This window comes from Bubalus bubalis, chromosome 18 (genome assembly GCF_019923935.1).
Source record: "Bubalus bubalis isolate 160015118507 breed Murrah chromosome 18, NDDB_SH_1, whole genome shotgun sequence".
Taxonomy (NCBI): Eukaryota; Metazoa; Chordata; class Mammalia; order Artiodactyla; family Bovidae; genus Bubalus; species Bubalus bubalis.
The window spans coordinates 25,911,791-25,929,300 of record NC_059174.1 but is presented as its reverse complement, the minus strand read 5'-3'; the positions used below and the strand labels follow the sequence as shown (position 1 = coordinate 25,929,300).

Below are 17,510 nucleotides of genomic sequence, written 5' to 3'. Positions count from 1 at the left end.
GCCATGTAATCTATTATCTATTACCTTAGTTTTCTAGGCTCAGTAATGGGAAGAGGTGGGGTTCAAACCTACTTTATGTAATTCTAGGATCTATTTATGCTAACTTCTGTATATCCACCTTCCTTTTCTAAAGCTAATGGATCTGGTGTTTTCCTGTGCATTGATCAACTTTTTCTTCCATTCTCCAGGGTTCTTTTGGAACGGTTGATTGTAAATAGGCCACATCCTTGGGGTCTTCTTATTACCTTCATTGAGCTGATTAAAAATCCAGCATTTAAATTCTGGAACCATGAATTTGTACACTGTGCCCCAGAAATTGAAAAGTGAGTCAAAAGTAATTCTTTTCATTGTTTCAGTCTTAAGACAGGAGAAATAATCATTTGACGGCTTCAGCTTGCGTGGGTGATTAAGAAGGGAGTAGTAGCCAAAATTAGTAAGACACAAGGTTTGGTCAGGCCTGAATTTTTCTCACCAGCTTGTACTTGTCTTCATTCTTCAGGTTATTCCAGTCCGTCGCACAGTGCTGCATGGGACAAAAGCAGGCTCAGCAAGTAATGGAAGGGACAGGTGCCAGTTAGATGGAACCACATCTCTGTTGTCAATGTGTCTGCCTGGAGGTCCCACTGTACCAAGTTCATAAACTGGCTGAAGATCCTTTCAGCTCTTCCTGACTTTCCCGGCCCTTTGGTTCTTGGGTATCTGCCCCAATTACTGTTTGGGTCAGCTACCTGTCTATGTGGACATGTTCCAAAGTTTAAATGCATTTTTTTGACTCTTGGCCAAAATTTAGAATATGCTGTGAATATCATTTTGAACTTGTGTAAATATATGAAAGAGAAAACCTTTGTCTGAAACTTCTTGGGTTTGTGCAAAATGTGTTCAAGGCAAGTAGGTAAACTGGTACCTGCCCAATTTATAATGGAAGGAGCTGCTGATGCCATGCACTTGTCTGGGGGTGGGGTGGGGTGGGGACGGGGCATAGCGCCATGTCTTCTGACATTCCAGGTGTCCCAAAGAATAGCAAGAAAGCCAGTTTAAATATTGTGTAACTTTAAAAAAAAAATATGGACAGGGACCTTGAAAATCACCAGGTTGTTTTTTAAAAATGTGGATGTGTAGAATCTGGTATGCTAGGAACATGTGCAGAGTTCACATTTGAGATCCCATGGGTTTTTTATTTTACCTCTTCCCCACATCTACAGCTTGCTGCTTGGAGAGCATCATTTTCTCTTTGCTGCTGGAGAACACACCCCCTTGGGCCCTGTGAGACACTTTTTATAAAGGGAAGCCAAACCAGGCCTAAAGCTCCCCCATCTCTCATTAAATTGTGCAGAAAGGAGCCAAATAGTATGAATTGCCCTTCCCCATTATCCCAATGAATGGCCATACAGGCTGAGTTTTAACAACAAAGTCAAAAGGACCAATACAGCCCCTTTTGTAAGGATTTTGAATGTTTTGTAAGTGTATTGGTCCATGTGTTGTATTTTGTAGCCTTTCTAGTTCCTGGACTTTAGCCTCCCTACTTCTTATATGTGTATGCATACTGTAGTCAAACATTAAAGTTATGACACACACGAGTCCACTGTGCCTTTCTCAGTAGCAGCCAGTGCTGGTGGTGAGGAAGAAAGTGGACCACCCAGCCTTCCCATTGGGGAACACCAACTTTTGCTGAATGCTAGGTTTTTCCACTACCAATGTAGCATCTTTAAACAAGGAAGTGATTTCTGTGTAGTGTTTTCCTTTTCCTTTCTAAAAGTTCACTGCACCAGGTTTCTGTGGTTAAATTCAAAATGCCAGTTTAAAAAAATAGACCCTCGTGGCGTTTTGATACAATTTTTAAAAGAAAAGGAATAGGAGTAGGTACATATTTTATATTTATCCCACTTGAAATATATACAAGATACATAGAAATCTTACATGGGGGCTTGCATGTCACTGGTATCTTAGGCTGCTAAGGAATTAAAATAACTGCTCAGAGTTCCAGTAACATAGCTTACTAAATCCTCCAACAGGAACAGTTTTTTAAAAAAGGGAAAGTGGTTGCTCAAGATAGACCTACCAGGTCTACTTTCAAACTCCATGTTATTAAATGCTGCTGCTAAGTCACTTCAGCTGTGTCCGACTCTGTGCAACCCCATAGACTGCAGCCCACCAGGCTCTGCCGTCCCTGGGACTCTCCAGGCAAGAACACTGGAGTGGGTTGCCATTTCCTTCTCCAATGCATGAAAGTGAAAAGTGAAAGTGTTGCTGCTCAGTCGAGACTACAACAAAATGTATCACTATCACATTTCTGCTTTGGTTCAAACTCGATAACAAAACAGCTATAAAGTTCATCAGTGTTAGTAACAGCAGCAGTTCACAAGTCTACTGCTCCCAATCCTTCAGCATGTCACTCTTACCTTGGCGTTCATCCTATTTTGTTAATTCGCTACTTTTCCTTTTGGTATTAGTACAAAACACAAAGCAAAAAATCCAAATTTTACTTCTTTCCAAGCATCAATGCATACTAGCTTAGCATGAAGTTCCTCTTCGGGATACTCCTTCAGAAACAAGGGAGCCTGCTAACGTGTCTGCTCCAACACCCGGTGTAGAATCATCTTCTGACCATAACGCACCTGTAAGGCTTGCTGTTCCCTCCAGCTAAGTGCTGCATAGACCTCCTTATTGCTGAGTAAATCTTGCTCAGTTTTTAAGTCTGTGGCATAGGTTTGCAGGGTCAACAAAACACTGTCCCGAAGAAGCTGTCTCCATGATGCTTTGAGTTTGGGGATATCTGTGATTGTTAGGCTGTCATCTTCGCTTTTATCATCTTCCCATCCATTCTGGTCTTTAAACTCTCTGAACTCCTCAGCAGGCATGCACAGTACCTAGAAGCAACCATGGGGCCCTTTAAAGTAGGATGTAATACTTGCATGTTTCTGAAACTGATTCAGAGAAGCTGGCCTATCCTGGCAGCATTTAAGTGTACTCTGTCCAGGCCACCTTTCCTCTCATCTAGCTCTAAATACTCATTTTGAGCATGTACCTTGAGTGTAGTGGCCAGTTCCTCTTCAGTCAGTACCTCTTCACGCCCAATCACAAAGGCTCCCTCTTCCCCTACCATCTCCAATTTGCATAAGAAATCCCAGCGTTCATAGAGTAGGAGCCTTTCAGCTTCAACTTTTGTCCCTATAGATAGAAGTACTGGTGTGAAAGTCTTGGTAAACCCAAAACCTCATTTCTCCTTAGTCCACAAAAAAGGGGCAGGATAGGCACACACTGGTGTCTGAGTTAACCACTCACCCTGTAACGCGGCTTCACGAACAGTCACCATCTGAATGTCAGCTGTGTCATTCGTATTGTCGGGATACGGTTCAGCAAAACCATACATGTGAATCAGTTGCCAGTTAGCCATTTGCCCGTAAGTGTTGAAGATCTCATGGCCTTTAGGAATGGGCTGAATGGCCACCATCCGAAGACAAGTCTGGGGTGGAAGGGTTCAGAAGCTGGGGTCAAGCTCTTTACAGGCCACCCCTAAGAAGATAACTTCACTCCTAGGAAAGTATAGTTCCCTCCAACAGGTATAGTTCAGCAATGAGGCTGATGCTATACCTACCAACATTGTACTTTTAGTTAAGATCCTGTGTGTAGAATAAAACAAATGAGGCTTACAAAAGTCTAAACAACCCAATGCTTTAGTAGGTGAAACTTCTGCTCAGTCATCTCAAGCACTTCAAAAAGTTGCTAGCTTTAAAAAATGAATTAAGGAGGACCTCCTGGTGGTCTTGGTGGTTAGGACTCCAAGCTTCCACTGCAGCGAGGTGTGGGTTCCATCCCTGCTTGGGGAACTAAGATCCCATGTGCCTCACAGTGCAGCCAAAAAAAACCCAGATCAAAGGAAATTCACTGGTGGTTCAGAGGTTAGGACTCAATCCCTGGTTGGGTAACTTAAGATATGCACAGCTCTGCAAAAAAAGCCAACAAAAAACTCAACCCAGATCAAACTAGGAACAGCAAATGGAGACAAGGTTTTAAAAATAAAAGCCATTTCCTAATTTTTAACTCCATAAACTTACATCTTTTCTTGCAACTTTCCACTTAGCAAATAGAACAGATATAAACACAGTCCTGGTTATCATCTTAAACCCTTTCTTAGGAACATCCCCTCTTCTGAAAAGTACTGATGCTATATGGCTGTTCCAGATTGTTGTCCCCAGGGCCCTGACACAATCTCAGCTCACTGGCACTGCACAGAACAGACCTAAAGCACCAAAACAACGATGGCACAGGTTTAGCAGAGGATAACCCCAACTTTCTTTGAGGGCTTTAATTTGTGTTCAAAGAACTTCACTGTAATATGCAAGCAAAGTACACAGCAGAGGAACTAATTTCACCTACTGATTTCTAGTATGAGGAGAACTGAGCCCATTTGGCTCAACTGCCAGGCCAGCATGAAGAAGACATTGGTTCAATTCAAATGCCCAAGCATCAAGGCACAGAAACAAGAACTGGGAGGGATCCACTCACTGGAGAGTATTCTAGATTGGCATTGTGATTGGCTAAATGGTTTAGTATGTCTGCAGCAGGCACCATCAAAGGGGAGTTTGGCTCCTTTTCATCCTCCTCTTCCTCCAGTGGTTCCTGAAAGCTGCCACAGAGAGAACTTGGCTAAAGCCCAGTGTTGGGGTGGAGCTCACTGTTCTTTCCCTTCTGGTCACTCAACAGAGTTCTAAAGAAGAGAGTCCTGTGCAAGGCTCTACTCACTGACCTGTAGGCCATCACAAGAGCCACGAGCTGGCGGTAGAGTTCCAGAGATCGGACCCTGGGGCTGAAAAGATCGGGGTGGGCGTCCATGAAGGGCAGCACAATGGAATAATACTCGCTGCGGATGTTGGCCAAATCCTTCTCCACGGCCTCGGGTACGCCTGTGCCCTGCAGCAATCGCCGGCGCTCCTCCTCTGGCCTGCAGTGACACCCCCACCCGGGTTCTTCACCCAATCTACCGAGACTAGCGCTTGGCACCCGTGTCCCAAGGGCAAGCGGTTCGAGCCAGGCTGCGTACGGTGTTGGCGCTCCCCAGCCCCTCCTACAGCTCTCACCAGAACATGGGGTGCTGCAAGCGGCCCAGCTCGGGCCAGAGCGCAAAGTAGGGGCTCCAGGGCGAGGCCGGGGCCTGCATCTCGTGGAGTAGCGCCAGCAGCAGCGGCACCCAGCCCGACTGGCTCTGCAGCGCGCCTCGCTCTGGGGGAGACACGGAGATTAGGGACCCCGTGGGCCCAACTCGGCGTCTCTCCACCCCTGTCGGCGTGCCCACCTCGTTCCAGCACGCCGCTGATGGAGCAGGTGTGCTGCGACAGGAGCGCGGCCCGCGGCACCGCGAACAGCAGTTCCCCGGGCTGCACGCTCTCCCGGGCCACCATGCCGTAGCCGGCCACCGTGCCCTGCCGGCTCACCGCCACCTGAGCAGAGAGAATGGCCCCTCAGAGCTGGCCCGCGCCCGCTCCCCCGCTGCACCCACCTCCCCCAGTCCCCCTCTCACCTTGGGACTCAGCTCCAGTCCCACCCGCTGGCACCAGCTCAGGAAGCTGGCCACCGGGGCCGGGTCGTCGTCGCTGCCCGCAGGCCCGGCCACCTAAGACAGGCAAGCGCAGTGGCGCGGCCCCGCCCGGGAGAGCTCGCTGGGGGCGGAGAAGACGGGGGCGCGCGCGCGGAGGAAGGCCCGAGGTTGGGGAGGGGACGCGAAGAGCGGCGGATGACCCGCGGCAGGGCGCGGAGCGGCGCGCCGGAGGCGCCGCGGGCGGGAGAGTGGCGTGGCGCGGTGGAGAGGGGTGCACCCGCGCCGCCCGCCGTAACTTACCCGCCGGCGCTTCGCCTGGGTCGCCATGGTCCGAGGGCGCGGAGCCTCAAGCGTCTGTAGACCCGCACCGGCGCTTCCGGCGTCCGGGGGGCCGGGCTTTCGAGGGCGGGGCCTATGTTCCCGCCCCGGACAACGTGACTTTCATTTCGCCTTCGCTCGGAAGACAAGCAGGCATTTGCACTCAGCACAGAGTCGGACACGACTGAGGCGACACAGCAGCAGCAGCAGCAGCAGCTTTTGAACTGTGGTGCTGGAGAAGACTCTTGAGAGTCCCTTGGACTGCAAGGAGATCCAACCAGTCCATCCTAAAGGAAATCATTCCTGAATATTCATTGGAAGGACTGATGCTGAAGCTGAAACTCCAATACTTTGGCCACCTGATGCGAAGAACTGACTCATTGGAAAAGACCCTGATGCTGGGAAAGATTGAAGGCGGGAGGAGAAGGGGACGACAGAGGATGAGATGGTTGGATAGCATCACCGACTCAATGGACATGGGTTTGAGTAGGCTCCGGGAGTTGGCTATGGACAGGGAGTCTTGACGTGCTGCAGTCCATGGGGTCGCAAAGAGACGGACACGACTGGGCGACTGAACTGAACTGAACTGATACCATTCCGGCTGAAAACATCTTTGAGGCCAAGTGTCCGCAGCTGGATTTAGAAAACGTGCGGATGGGTGCATGAAGGCGTGTCCTTTTGCCGCCTTGAGCGTGGTCTGAGCCAGGCACAATGCTTTCCCGCGTAGGTCTCTGACAGCAGAGGTAGAAGCCGGGTTGAAGTGCAAAATTTGGTTTCTGGATGCGAAGGGAAGGCCTCGCGAGAGGTCGGCTGGGAGCGCGAATAGAGCGGTTTGCGCAGTTTCGTGGGGAGTGGGCGGGGCTCCCCAAACTAGAACAGACCCTGTCTTGTTTCTGCAGAGTAGGAGGGGTTTGCTTTTATTTACTTGGTTCTTTAGTAGCTGACAAACAGCAGGATAGTGAATGAATCAGAAATGGTGGTTAAGCACGGGGAAATAGCATGTCGTTAAATTTAAGAAATTAAAGGCAGCGAATACAGAGATTACAGATCTGGGTTTTGAAGCCAATTACTGCCAAGGTCAGCTCCCACTTTGGTCTCTTATTAGGGCAAATTCAGTTTTCTCAGCTGTGAAACTAGGATAATTAATATCTACCTTGTGGAATGAGACAAGATCTGGAAATACAGAGACGGATGGAAATGCCTGTCTTCACTCTAAACGTTCAACCCCACCTAAAACCCAGGAAGCACCAGCCTCACCAGCTTATACTTTCAGAGCTTCCCACGATGGGCATAGCATCACCATACTCAAATTCTTCTTATTACTTTATTAGTTCTTCAGCACAGTTCACTCTTTCTACGTTGACAAGGGGTTTTGTTTTACATTTTGTCATCTCAAAGTCTCACGACATCAGCCACCATAATACACAAGAGTAGGCTCTTCACTTTGTACAGAGAGGAAAATAATAAATTCCATTAAAAGTTCACTTTGACCAAAGAAGACACAACCTCCGGTGGAAAGCCACACGTGGGGGTACCCAATATACATATATATATATATAATGTATAGATATTTATAGATATCTCATCTGAAAGAACACAGAAAAGAAATCCAAGTTTCACAGCGCTATCTACAATAAGGGATTAATTCTACCAGCTTTTCAAACAGTCACATTCGATATTCAGAGGAAGCACGTGAGTGAACAGGACTGGGGGCAGACTAACACTCCACTGGGCTCTAGAGCAGTCTAGAGTCATGGCTTAAGAGTATAGAAGGGGAGACGTGTGCAGAGGAAATGTGGGTGCAGGTGTCCCCTCAGCCCCACACGCACCCACCCCCCTCCACAGTCCTGCATTTTTCATTGCCCTCTTCTCTTTGCTCATTTGGGGGCTTATGGCAATTGATTTAGGCTCAGAGACGAATGGCTTCTGGTTTCTGGGCCAGGGGATTCTACCTGGTAAGGTGGGTGGATAGGGAGTATATGGCACAGTGCTGAGCTTCAGGTGACAGGAAGGGGCTGGGGTGTGTGGGGAGCTTTGCTCTTCTGCCTGGCCCTTGTTCACTTCAGGAAACATTACCTCCCACCCCTGGACCCAGCAAGCCCCAGCTTAGGCCTCCTCCACCTGGCTAGGATGGTGATGTGGGACACCTCGGACCAGTTTTCTCCACATGAGCTTGCTCAGTGATGCCTACGTGAAACGCTGGCATAGCTTGACGAGAACTCTCTCTAGAAACATTTCTAATGACCTTGGCCACGCTGCTGCTGACTGAGTTGTCTTCCATGGAACCTAGGGGCAAAAAGGGGGGGTCTCTGAGGGAACTCTATAGGAACTCTGAGCCACCACTGTCTGCAGGCTTCCAAAAGCAGTCACCACGAAGTTCTCAGAAGTGCACCCAACACTCAAAGGCTGTCCCAGCCTTTAACCTCAGCCTGTCAGCTCCCTATGGAGGCAGAGGACCAGGTGACGTTCTGCCTCAGAGCCTTGGCTCAGCAATGGGCCAGGGCCAGGAGGTGGCCGAGGGTGGGGCTGGAAGGGACAGTCTGTGGGGTTCCTGCCCTCCAGGTCCTCCGTGTTCTGTCTTCCTCAGGCAAAGCAGCCCCGTTCAGCCCCTGCGTGGCCTTACAACACCAGGCTTGCCAGGAGAGCAGCCGCAAAACTGCTGCCTGGTCGTAGCGCCCCCTTGTGGCTGCTGTTCAGACGATTGTCATAGGTGCTAAGACCAGAAACAGACGTGCTGGGTGTTGGGGCTGCTGAGGGAAAGGGGCTGGCTCCTGGTTTTCACGCCAGCGCGCGAGCTGGACCCCGTGTTCCTGCTGGCCCAGAACCCACCACCTCAAAACCTCCTCCCCATCTTCAAACCTGCCTGGCCCAGGGGGTCAACCCATGCTTTGACCCAGGATGTTATCCTAGATCCTGGTCAGAGGAGGACTCTGAGTCTTTCCTGAGCTAATCCCCTTCCCTCCCTGGAACGGTGCCCTTACTGTGCCTGGGCCTTGGGGAGTCGGAAGAGAGGGACTGAGTCAGCCAAGTTAACGAGGTTCATGAGGGGAATGAGGTGGGGAGGAGTGAGCCCCTCAAACCATCTGGAGACTGTTCTGCTGCAGCATCTAGACGGATCCCCTCTTCTTTTCAAAAAGAGAAGTAACCCCATTTCCTCCCCTTCGCCCTCACAAAAATAAACTAAAGGGGAAATGAGCCGCGAGAGGGTGGCCGTGGGACATCGATGCGGGTGAGGGGGCGAGTGGGCGTCTTCGTGGGACCGGGGCTTCAACAGGACACCTCCATGGTGTGGTTGACCTGGCCCAGCCCCTCGCTGCTCTCCGAGTGGGTGCAGGCCTGCGGGCGGCTGCCGTCCACCGAGCTGGCGCTGGTGAGGGACGCGGTGCGAGAGCGGGCAAGACGAGTCATGCTGGCCGAGGGCACTGTGGACAGAGAGGGTACCGGGGGTGAGGACTGGCCAGCGGGGCGGGAACGGGCACGTGGGAGAAGGGAGAAGGATTTACGCAAGCAAAGCGGCCAGCGAGACCCGTTCTTCCGACGAAGGCACGGAGGCCCATCCGCAGCCAGGGCTCTACGGTCATGCAACGCCAGCGACAGGGAGTGCGCCCAAGGGCCGGGGGCCACAGGGGCCGGCAGGACCCTCCTCACAAGAGCGGGCCAGAGCTGTGGCCCCTACAGGGCAGCAGCTGACAACCAACCAGGGCTTCCCCTTAAGCCCGGGGAAGGATGGGGCGTTCTTTCTAATTCTGCTTCCCTCAAGAAGACAGTGAGGCCGGGAGGGGGGAGATCAGTTCTGTAAAGAAGGGCAAGGTGTGGTAGCCTCAGACGGCCCTCAGTCCATTATTCAGAGAGTCACACAAGTGAGATAAACTCGCAGGGAGCAAATGCTTCCTTTCTGACCTCCGCCGGCCACCTGTCCAGCTCAGGCGTGGCTTGCCCCTGACCCCAGGGCTGACACCTCTGAGAGGTTCTGGCCCCAACTGCCAGGGCTCTGGAAGCCACGGGGCCCCGGGGAACCTAGAAGCATGACTGGTCTGAAGCCCGGCCACTCCGGAGCCCTAACCGGGATGGAGCCCACGGAAAAGCAGCACAAGAAGTTTCCACAGCAAGATGCGGCTTGGCTGCAGCACTGCATAGAGGGAGGAGCAGGGGGCCCAGGGCGCCGGAGGCGGGCGGGGGGATCCATGCATCAGGGGAGGGGCTGCGGGGCTACCTGCTCCTCCACTCAGCCTTCGGTCCTTCAAGTATGCAACTAAGAGAGAAGACAGAGCCAGGGGGCGGGGTAGGGGAGACACAGAACACGGGTGAAGAAGAGGTCGGGCGAGGCCCGGGCGCTGAGATGGGCCGGAGAGAAGAGGAGGGTACGGAGAGGCTGGGGGCAGGGCCGGAGCCTCAGGGGCCCCCTCCTGCACCCCCAGAAGGAGCCACTGATGTCAGTCTGCCCCGAGGAGCCCAGAGAGCAGGGTGGGGCACTCATCCGCCTCTGCTTCTCCAGCCCGGGCTGCAGTCCTGGGGGCTCTGCCGACAAGGCCTTTGAGGACTATAACCTGTCCCCGCACCCTCACCACTCCACTGGGCTCAGTATCCTCGTGGATAGAGGCCCATGTATGCGTGCTCAGTCATGTCCGATTCTTTGTGATCCTGTGGACCGTAGCCCGCCAGGCTCCCCGTCCATGGCATTCTCCAGGCAAGAATACTGGAGCGAGTTGCCATATCCTCCTCCAGGGGATCTTCCCGACCCAGGGATCGGACCCAGGTCTCCTGCACTGGCAGGCGGATTTTTTTCCCCACTGAGCTGCCTGGGAAGCCCTGGATAGAGGCCTGTATGATCTCTCAAATCTTCCCAGGTCTTGAGCTGCCTGGTGGTATTCCTGCCAGGGCCCAGAGAACAGGTCCTGGCCCTGACAAGTACCACTTATCCACCCGTCCCAGCCGTGTTCTCCAGGCACCTCCGGGGCTCTGTCCCCGCCGGGTCTCACTGTGGGGCTTGGCCTCTCGTTGCCCCACTTGTCCCCAGACAGGCTGCAGGGGGGCCCGGTCCCCTGGAGGCTGGGAGGAGTTCGATTCCTGGCTGGATTCCCCCAGTCTTTCCCTATAGGCCTGTCCTCCCAAGGAGACACAAGCTCCAGACACTGAAGTCGAGGGGGAAGAAAACAAATTCAGGGAGAGGAAGTCTGCTTCTAGGAGGAGAGCCAGGCATAAGGGGGAGATGGGAGGAACTCAGGGATATGCCTGTGTCACTGAAGGGTTGTGTGTGCATGCGGGAGAGGCTCACGAGCAGGGTCTCACCCCTGCACGAGGGGAAGCTGGAGGTGGTAGGGAACTGGTTCCACCCACCCCACAGCTCCTATGACCTCGGGGTCTTCAGGTCTGCTGCCCCCAGGCTTGGCTGCTTTCAGCTCTCCTCACACCCAGACGGCCTCCCGTGTCTTCCCCAGTTCCCAGACTCCAAGCCCGCTTCTCTGCTGCCCCTCTCACCATCCAGCACCTTCCCAGCCCTTCTCAGGTGCTGGAGGCCCAGCTGGGGGCATGGTGTGGATGATTCACCCCCAGGCAGGCTTCCCTGGCAGGATTCAGCTCCAGGCCTGGGTCCCCCAGGGCTGGAAGAAGAACCCCCCCACCCAACAGGCCCAGCCCTGCCATGAAAACAGTGCCCCAAAGCCTCCCTCTCCAAGGGCACGGGAGGGCAGGGGTCAGCCTGGGATCACCAACTTAACAGCCTAGGCGAAGATGCCCTAGAAGTCCCCAGGCACAGCATCCGGTCCTGGAAAAGGACTCATGCTCAGAGCCCCACCTGCTGCCTGCTCCCTAGTCAGCGGGGCTGTGGGGGGGTAGTACACTTACTGTAGCCCATGCCTTGCAGGAAGTATTTGAAGGCTTCAGTCAGCTTCCCGGGCTGCAGGGCAAGGGACAGGCACAGGGTCTGATTGGCGGCCTGGGATTCGGGGAGGGGGGAGGTCCCGCCCACCCTGGGCCAGGTAAGGGATGGAAGGAGAGCCAAGAGTCTCACCTGTGTGACCTGGGGGAGACCCCCGGAATCTGCCATCTGCAGGGAAAAGGGGGTGAACTGAACAGGGGCCACCTCCCACCACACCTTGCCTGTCCCTTGCAAACCTGGGCAGGTCCCCTGATCAGACACATCATCCTGCTCCCGCCTTGGCTGGGACCCCTCCCTGTGGGGGGGGCCCGTGGTGGGGAGGGGGAGGCCTCACCTTCAGGAAGGTCGTGGTGGTTGGATCCAGTTTGGAGTTGCACTCGACCTGGGGACAAGGAGCAGCTTCAGCATTTGAGGCACCTGAGGGTGTCAGGGGCGCCCCCTGCCCCAGGTGCTAAGGCAGCTTCTCTCCTCAGGGCTGGGAGACAGGGAGGGAGTGCAGGGGGCAGACACAGGCCAGCCAGCACCTCCCTGGGCACCTTTGGAGAGGTCAAGGCCCTGGGGATCTGGAAGCGGCTTCCTGAGGGCCTGAGACCCTCTGTTCCACTCACCACTGCTGGTGGGGTGGGGGCTGGGCCCAGTCCTCACAGGGAGCCAGGGCCACCTCCGCAGGAGAAGCTGGAAAGCACCAGGGACCCCAGGAGTCAGGGGTCAAGGTGGGGGAGGGCCAAAGGTCAGCAGGAGACCTGAAGCCTCGGAAGCTGTGGCCCTGCCTGGGTTAAGACAGCAGGCACAGCCCACCCCCGCCCCCCCGGCCCTTGGGCACAGGGAGCGTGCAGTAGTCTGGGTGCACATTGGGCAGGGGGGCTTCCCTGGGCATTCCTGAACCCTGGCTTTCTGTGCTAAGGGGGACACGAAACCCCCAGGCTGTCAGAGTTCCAACAGGAGAGGTGACACACGGTCCCAAATGTAATGGGGGTATGTGCTCCTGTGCTCACAGATTATTTCATAACCAGTGAATCAGACTTTAGAGAAAACAGAGATCTTAGTCTCTGGGCCTAAAATGGGTCGAGACTGCAGAGGGGCTGCACTGCTGTGGGGTGGGCAGAGGGAATCAGTGGCCTGGTCCTGGCCCCAGGGACCTCCTGTCTCCAGGCTTCCCTCACCTGAAGGATGGGGTGGCTCCAGGCGGAAGTGCATGGCAAGATGGGGGGAAGTGGGATGAGGAGCCCAGCAGCCAGTGCCCACCCCGAGGCTTCCCGGGGCTGGGTCAAGGATTGGCCTTGCGGGCCAGGAGCAAGTGACCCCTTTACCCTTGCCTCCCACCTGCACCAGGACACAATCCTCACTCACCACGCCATCCTCGGCAGGTGCGTTATCCCCGACCACCAGCATCACGGGGCAACTGCAGGCACAGAGGAAGAGGGCCGTCTGGCCTGGGCACCGGAGCAAGGTGGGGGGCAGTGTGTGCAAGGGCCAGGTAGGCTGGAGGGGGAGGGCCACTCACCGGAGTGTCTTGGCGTTGGGCACTGTCCCAGGCCGGTTAATGTCCAGGTCTCTGCGGCTGCAAGGGGAGGCAGAGGTGGGCATCCCAGGATGGGATCCTGGGGCAGGGTGTTGGAGCGTGTCCCTGAGCCTGACCTGCTATATTTCAGCCATACCCAATCCCTCCACATGGCAATTACGGCCCAACATCCCTCCAGGTGCCGGGCTAGTCCCAGACTCGGGGCTCATGCTCTGGTGTCTCGACTGTGAGACAGATCCCCACAGATGCCATTGGTGAAATGGGGAGATCCCAGACTGCCCAGCTCATGCCAGGTGGGCCCTCACATTTGGCTGTCATCGTGGGCTGTGACCACCATTGTGCTGGGAGTCCTGGGCCTTAGAGGGAGGCAGGCTGGGGCTCCTCTCCCTCCCCAGTGTTTCTCCAGCACCACGCACACAACAGGGGCTCAAGAAATATTTGTAGGAAAAAAGAGAAGGAAGCACATGCCAGTGGGAGCTGCAGGATACTCCCCTGCAGGACTAACCCCAAGGGGATCCACCGAGCACTTCATCCCCCCTCCTCTCCACTTTGGGCTGTCAGCACTGAGGCTCAGGGTGGGGGGAGGGCGGGGGTGGCGCCCACATCCTCCACTGCTCCTGCCAGCAATGCCAGGGGTGGAGGAGGAGCGGACAAGCCCTGCTCGCCCTCTGCCCCTCCAAGGGTGTGACCCTGGGCAAGAGGTCACCCCTATCGGAGGTTCCACAATCTGCTCTTCTGCCAGCCGGCCAGCGACCCGCTCCTCCCTCGGACGGCTGAATCAGGGATCCCCCAGCTATGTGAGCCCTTCAGTCTTGGTGCTGCCATCTGCCCCGCCCCCCCCCCCCACCTGTTGTACATGTTCCAGAAGAGCTGCAGGTTGGCCTGGTTCACCACGTTCGAGATCTGCTGCCGGTAGCTCTGCACCAACTCTGTGTTGCTCACCAGCTCCTCCTGGGTCCCGGGGGACGGGAGGAGGGGAAGGGGGCGGTGAGCGGCATCCATGGAGGGGAGCCACAGACAGGGACGTCAGAGTGGGCATCGCAGAGCAGCCCTTGCCCTACCCCCAGTGATGGTGGGGAGAGAGAGACAGCAAGACTGTCGTGGGGAGCCCATGACCTTCAGAGGCGAGGGAACCCCTCCCAGTCCTCGGTGCCGCAGTCTCCTGGCTCACCGCAGGGCAGGGGTGCGGCAGCTCAGCTCAGATGCTACATCCACTGCCGCTCCCCGCCCCACCCCCCGCAACCAGGCTCTTCGGGAGGTTCCTAGCCCGGCCACCCCACTCCTGCATGAGGTCGTCCCGCATACCCTTACCTGGCTGAAGAGGTGGGATAGCACCGTGTCGGGTAAAGTGCTGGTCAGGCCGGAGAGCTGCGGGCCGGGCGGAGGCCAGTTTAAGTGACGCCTCTCAAGGCCCCAGGCTCCGCCCCCGCCCCGGCTCCGCCCCCCCGCCCCCTGCTCCGCCCCACTCCAGGTGGACCGCGCTCACCTTGGTGGCCGCCCAGTCGATCCAGCCTTTGCCGTTGGGGTCGATGTTCATCAGCACCAGCCCCTCCACCAGGTCGGGGAAGATGAGCTGCCGTGACAGGGAGACAGGGCTTGAGGGGCGGGACGGGGTGCAGGGAGCCCCAGTCTTTCCACCTAGAAAACCGACTATAAAATTCCAGCCCTGCCTGTCTCGTGGGCGGTGGAGGGTGGTAAGGGTCTGAAAAGGAGGACGTGTGCTGTAAGGGCTTCTTCCAAGGTGCAATCGATGACCAAGTGCCTTCAGCTGAGAACTTGCGCCCCTTCCAGCCATGTTCATCCTCCTCTCCACCTGGAACTTTTCACAATCCTTTTATTTGGAATCTATGCCTATATCACAGTTTTTCAGCTTTTAAATATATCTTTGAAGAGGTTCCCTCATAGCTCAGTTGGTAAAGAATCAGCCTGCAATGCAGGAGACTCCAATTCGATTCCTGGGTCGAGAAGATGCCCTGGAGAAGGGAAAGGCTACCCACTCCAGTATTCTAGTCTGGAGAATTCCATGGACTATATAGCCCATGGGGTCGCAAAGAGTCGGACATGACTGAGCGACTTTCACTTGAAGAGGTTACTATTGCAACACTGAGGACTAAACATCTTCAATAAAATATTGTTTCTTTGCTTTCATAGAAAAAGCCCTAGTGATGTGAAGAAACTGAGCTTTCCAAAGCCTGTTCTGTGTTAGATATTGTAAAAGAGACTGGAGTTTTCTGTTCGACTGTCTGCCCGTGTTTAGGAGAAAATGGTAATATATACATACTGCGGTCATGTCAAGGTTGTCTGGGGTGGCAGGGAATGACTGACAGTCAACAAGGTGGTTAAGTACTGCAGTCAAAACTGGAGTTGAAAATTCTTGGTCAGTTTTTTTGTTTTATTCTTTGTTTTGAAGAAAGAAATTTGATTCAAATTTGAATTGAAATTTGATTCAAATTTGAATCAAACTTTGATTCCTAAAAATTAAGGTTTTCTTTTTAGAGATGGAAAGCTTGTGGGCTCCTCCTGCCTGACATGATGTTTCTGAAATCTGACTTTTTTAAACCTCAAAACTTAACGTAAGAGTAATTTTTCATTAAAAAATGATTCATGTTTAAGTATTACTCTAATTAGTGAATGAGGAATTAAGATAATCCTTACTTAGCGGCTAATTAGTTGTATAGCTTGTTGGTTTTGGATAATGGTTTGAGCAACTTACAGACTATAGTGTTTTAAGGAAATGTATGAAAAAATTAACTTTTTTTTTTTTTTCATTTCCTTGGAGGAAAGAAAAAAGGACTTTTCTAAGTGAAGAGGAAGTAGAGGGAGGAGGAGAGGAAGAAAGAACACAGAAAGTTCCTGCAGCGTTACCCCTGGGGGGACCAGTCCTGGGATTAGCTGGGCCTGGGGGTGGTGGTGGGTAGACTTACTGCAAACTTGGCCAGCACATAGGCTCCGGCTCCCACTCCGATGCCAATCACGTACTTGAACCTGACAGAGAGCATGCTGGTCACTCTAAGGGTTTCTTTTCCCGTGATGGCCATCCAGAGCAGACCCAGCCACAGCCCTGAGCCCTCAGCTGGAAGCTGCTGGCTCTGTGGCAGTGGTGGGCACCTCCAGGGTGGGGGTGGGGGACTGGGCAGGGACTCACCCAAAGTGCTGTACCACACTGGGGAGCATGGCCGCCAGCTGCTCCATGGAGGGGAACTGGTACCTGCAGATGAAGCAGGAAGTCAGGTCTGGAGCAGCTGGAGGTAGGGGGGCCTAGAGAAAGCTGGGAGCAGGGTTCTCTTGGTACCTACCCCTGAGGAAACTGTGACGCCCCCACCTGCTGACCGGGGGCGTCCACGTGGCACACCACGAAGTGCTTGGTGATCTCCTGCATGTCCTCAAAATTGAAGAAGGTATTGAAGCACAGCTTGTCTGCAAAGACACAGCTCTCAGCTCTGGCTGAGCCAAGGAACTGGGGAAGTGGGGGAAGGGATGGGGGGGATGGGGAGGCCCATGAGGTCCGTGGATGCTGGGAGGGAGGTTGAGGCAGAGGTGATGATCAGCCTCATGGTTCAGCGGGGAAACTGAGACCCACATGGCTGGAGGCATAGAGCTAAGCATAGGTGGGGATCCACACAGCCCTGTGGGGAGGGAGGGGGCCTCACTATTCCGGCAGACCCGAGGCAGAGGAGGGCACACTTACGGTTGAGCCCCACGTCATGGTAGGTAAGGATAGCCGGGCGGTTGCCCTTGGGGGAGCCCCGGATCACCACGTGCAGAAGGCCATAAGGCGTTTCGATGTCATGTTCCTGGAGAGGAGAGACTGCGCTGGACCCTCTGGGCAACTCCTGGCTCTTCTGGGAAACGAGGCTGGGGAGCAGCCTGGGGGCTGCTGGGCCTATGGTGGGACCTTCACCCCTCCCCCCATAGGGTGGGCATCCCCTTCTCATCACCCCCAGCTGCCCCTGGAGAGGACAGACCAGAGGGCGCATCCTTCCTCATGGGTGCTCAGCACAGGGGCAACGTAAACTGGGCTGCACGTGCACATTCTGGTCTCCTCCGCAAACCTGCCAGCGGGGCGGCCCAGCCCGGCTGCACTCAGCCCTCCAGGGTCAGTGAGGCCCATTTTTCCTCATCTCACTGCAGCCCCTCTGGGTCAGCTCTGCCATCCCCACCGAGTCCTGCCCTCATCATGATCCCCCTGGACTCAGAACCCTGCAAAAGGGCTGCAGCCCACCTAGAATCCACGGTGAAGACCCCCTGCCAGCCAG

General features: G+C 54.5%; 3 protein-coding genes and 1 long non-coding RNA gene across 20 annotated transcripts in view; 2 read left to right on the top strand and 2 right to left on the bottom strand.

The window, feature by feature from the left end:
• The window catches only part of CNOT1 (CCR4-NOT transcription complex subunit 1), an 85,430-nt gene extending 84,576 nt beyond the window's left edge, over positions 1-854 (top strand). For all 8 annotated transcript variants that reach the window (XM_025268768.3, XM_025268767.3, XM_006052469.4 and 5 more), the window contains 2 exons: positions 189-323; positions 500-854. In XM_025268768.3, coding sequence (XP_025124553.1) covers positions 189-323; positions 500-578 — 214 coding nt within the window. In that variant the 3' untranslated portion in view covers positions 579-854. The remainder of the gene's footprint in view (positions 1-188; positions 324-499) is intronic.
• Positions 855-1,856: 1,002 nt separating this feature from the next.
• Positions 1,857-5,966, bottom strand: SETD6 (SET domain containing 6, protein lysine methyltransferase). 6 transcript variants are annotated; one of them, XM_044931948.2, is made up of 9 exons: positions 5,837-5,966; positions 5,519-5,611; positions 5,294-5,438; positions 5,079-5,220; positions 4,748-4,807; positions 4,507-4,627; positions 3,283-3,463; positions 3,026-3,168; positions 1,857-2,867 (listed from the first exon to the last, which is right to left on the bottom strand). In XM_044931948.2, the coding sequence occupies exons 1-9, from the start codon at positions 5,861-5,863 to the stop codon at positions 2,562-2,564; spliced, it is 1,218 nt and encodes a 405-aa protein (XP_044787883.1). In that variant the 5' UTR covers positions 5,864-5,966; the 3' UTR covers positions 1,857-2,561. The 6 variants fall into 6 exon arrangements, with proteins under 6 accessions (XP_044787883.1, XP_006052534.1, XP_025124555.1 ...); XM_006052472.4 differs by having other exon boundaries at positions 4,748-4,942; positions 5,837-5,965; XM_025268770.3 differs by lacking the exon at positions 4,507-4,627 and having other exon boundaries at positions 4,748-4,942; positions 5,519-5,657; positions 5,837-5,878.
• Positions 5,967-7,159: 1,193 nt separating this feature from the next.
• NDRG4 (NDRG family member 4) overlaps positions 7,160-17,510 on the bottom strand; it is a 42,891-nt gene continuing 32,540 nt past the window's right edge. For 3 of the 5 annotated variants that reach the window (XM_025268766.3, XM_006052475.4, XM_006052478.4), the window contains 14 exons: positions 16,943-17,048; positions 16,551-16,671; positions 16,400-16,462; positions 16,179-16,239; positions 14,741-14,827; positions 14,566-14,622; positions 14,102-14,205; positions 13,237-13,293; positions 13,083-13,134; positions 12,067-12,114; positions 11,865-11,900; positions 11,699-11,750; positions 10,068-10,106; positions 7,160-9,276 (listed from right to left, as the gene is read on the bottom strand). In XM_025268766.3, the coding sequence (XP_025124551.1) occupies positions 9,122-9,276; positions 10,068-10,106; positions 11,699-11,750; positions 11,865-11,900; positions 12,067-12,114; positions 13,083-13,134; positions 13,237-13,293; positions 14,102-14,205; positions 14,566-14,622; positions 14,741-14,827; positions 16,179-16,239; positions 16,400-16,462; positions 16,551-16,671; positions 16,943-17,048 (1,038 nt within the window). In that variant the 3' untranslated portion in view covers positions 7,160-9,121. The remainder of the gene's footprint in view (positions 9,277-10,067; positions 10,107-11,698; positions 11,751-11,864; positions 11,901-12,066; positions 12,115-13,082; positions 13,135-13,236; positions 13,294-14,101; positions 14,206-14,565; positions 14,623-14,740; positions 14,828-16,178; positions 16,240-16,399; positions 16,463-16,550; positions 16,672-16,942; positions 17,049-17,510) is intronic. The other 2 variants (XM_006052477.4, XM_006052480.4) reach the window with 1 other exon arrangement.
• On the top strand, positions 15,404-16,074 carry LOC123330393. Its single transcript, XR_006546265.1, has 2 exons — positions 15,404-15,520; positions 16,034-16,074. It is a non-coding gene; the product is annotated as an uncharacterized LOC123330393 (long non-coding RNA).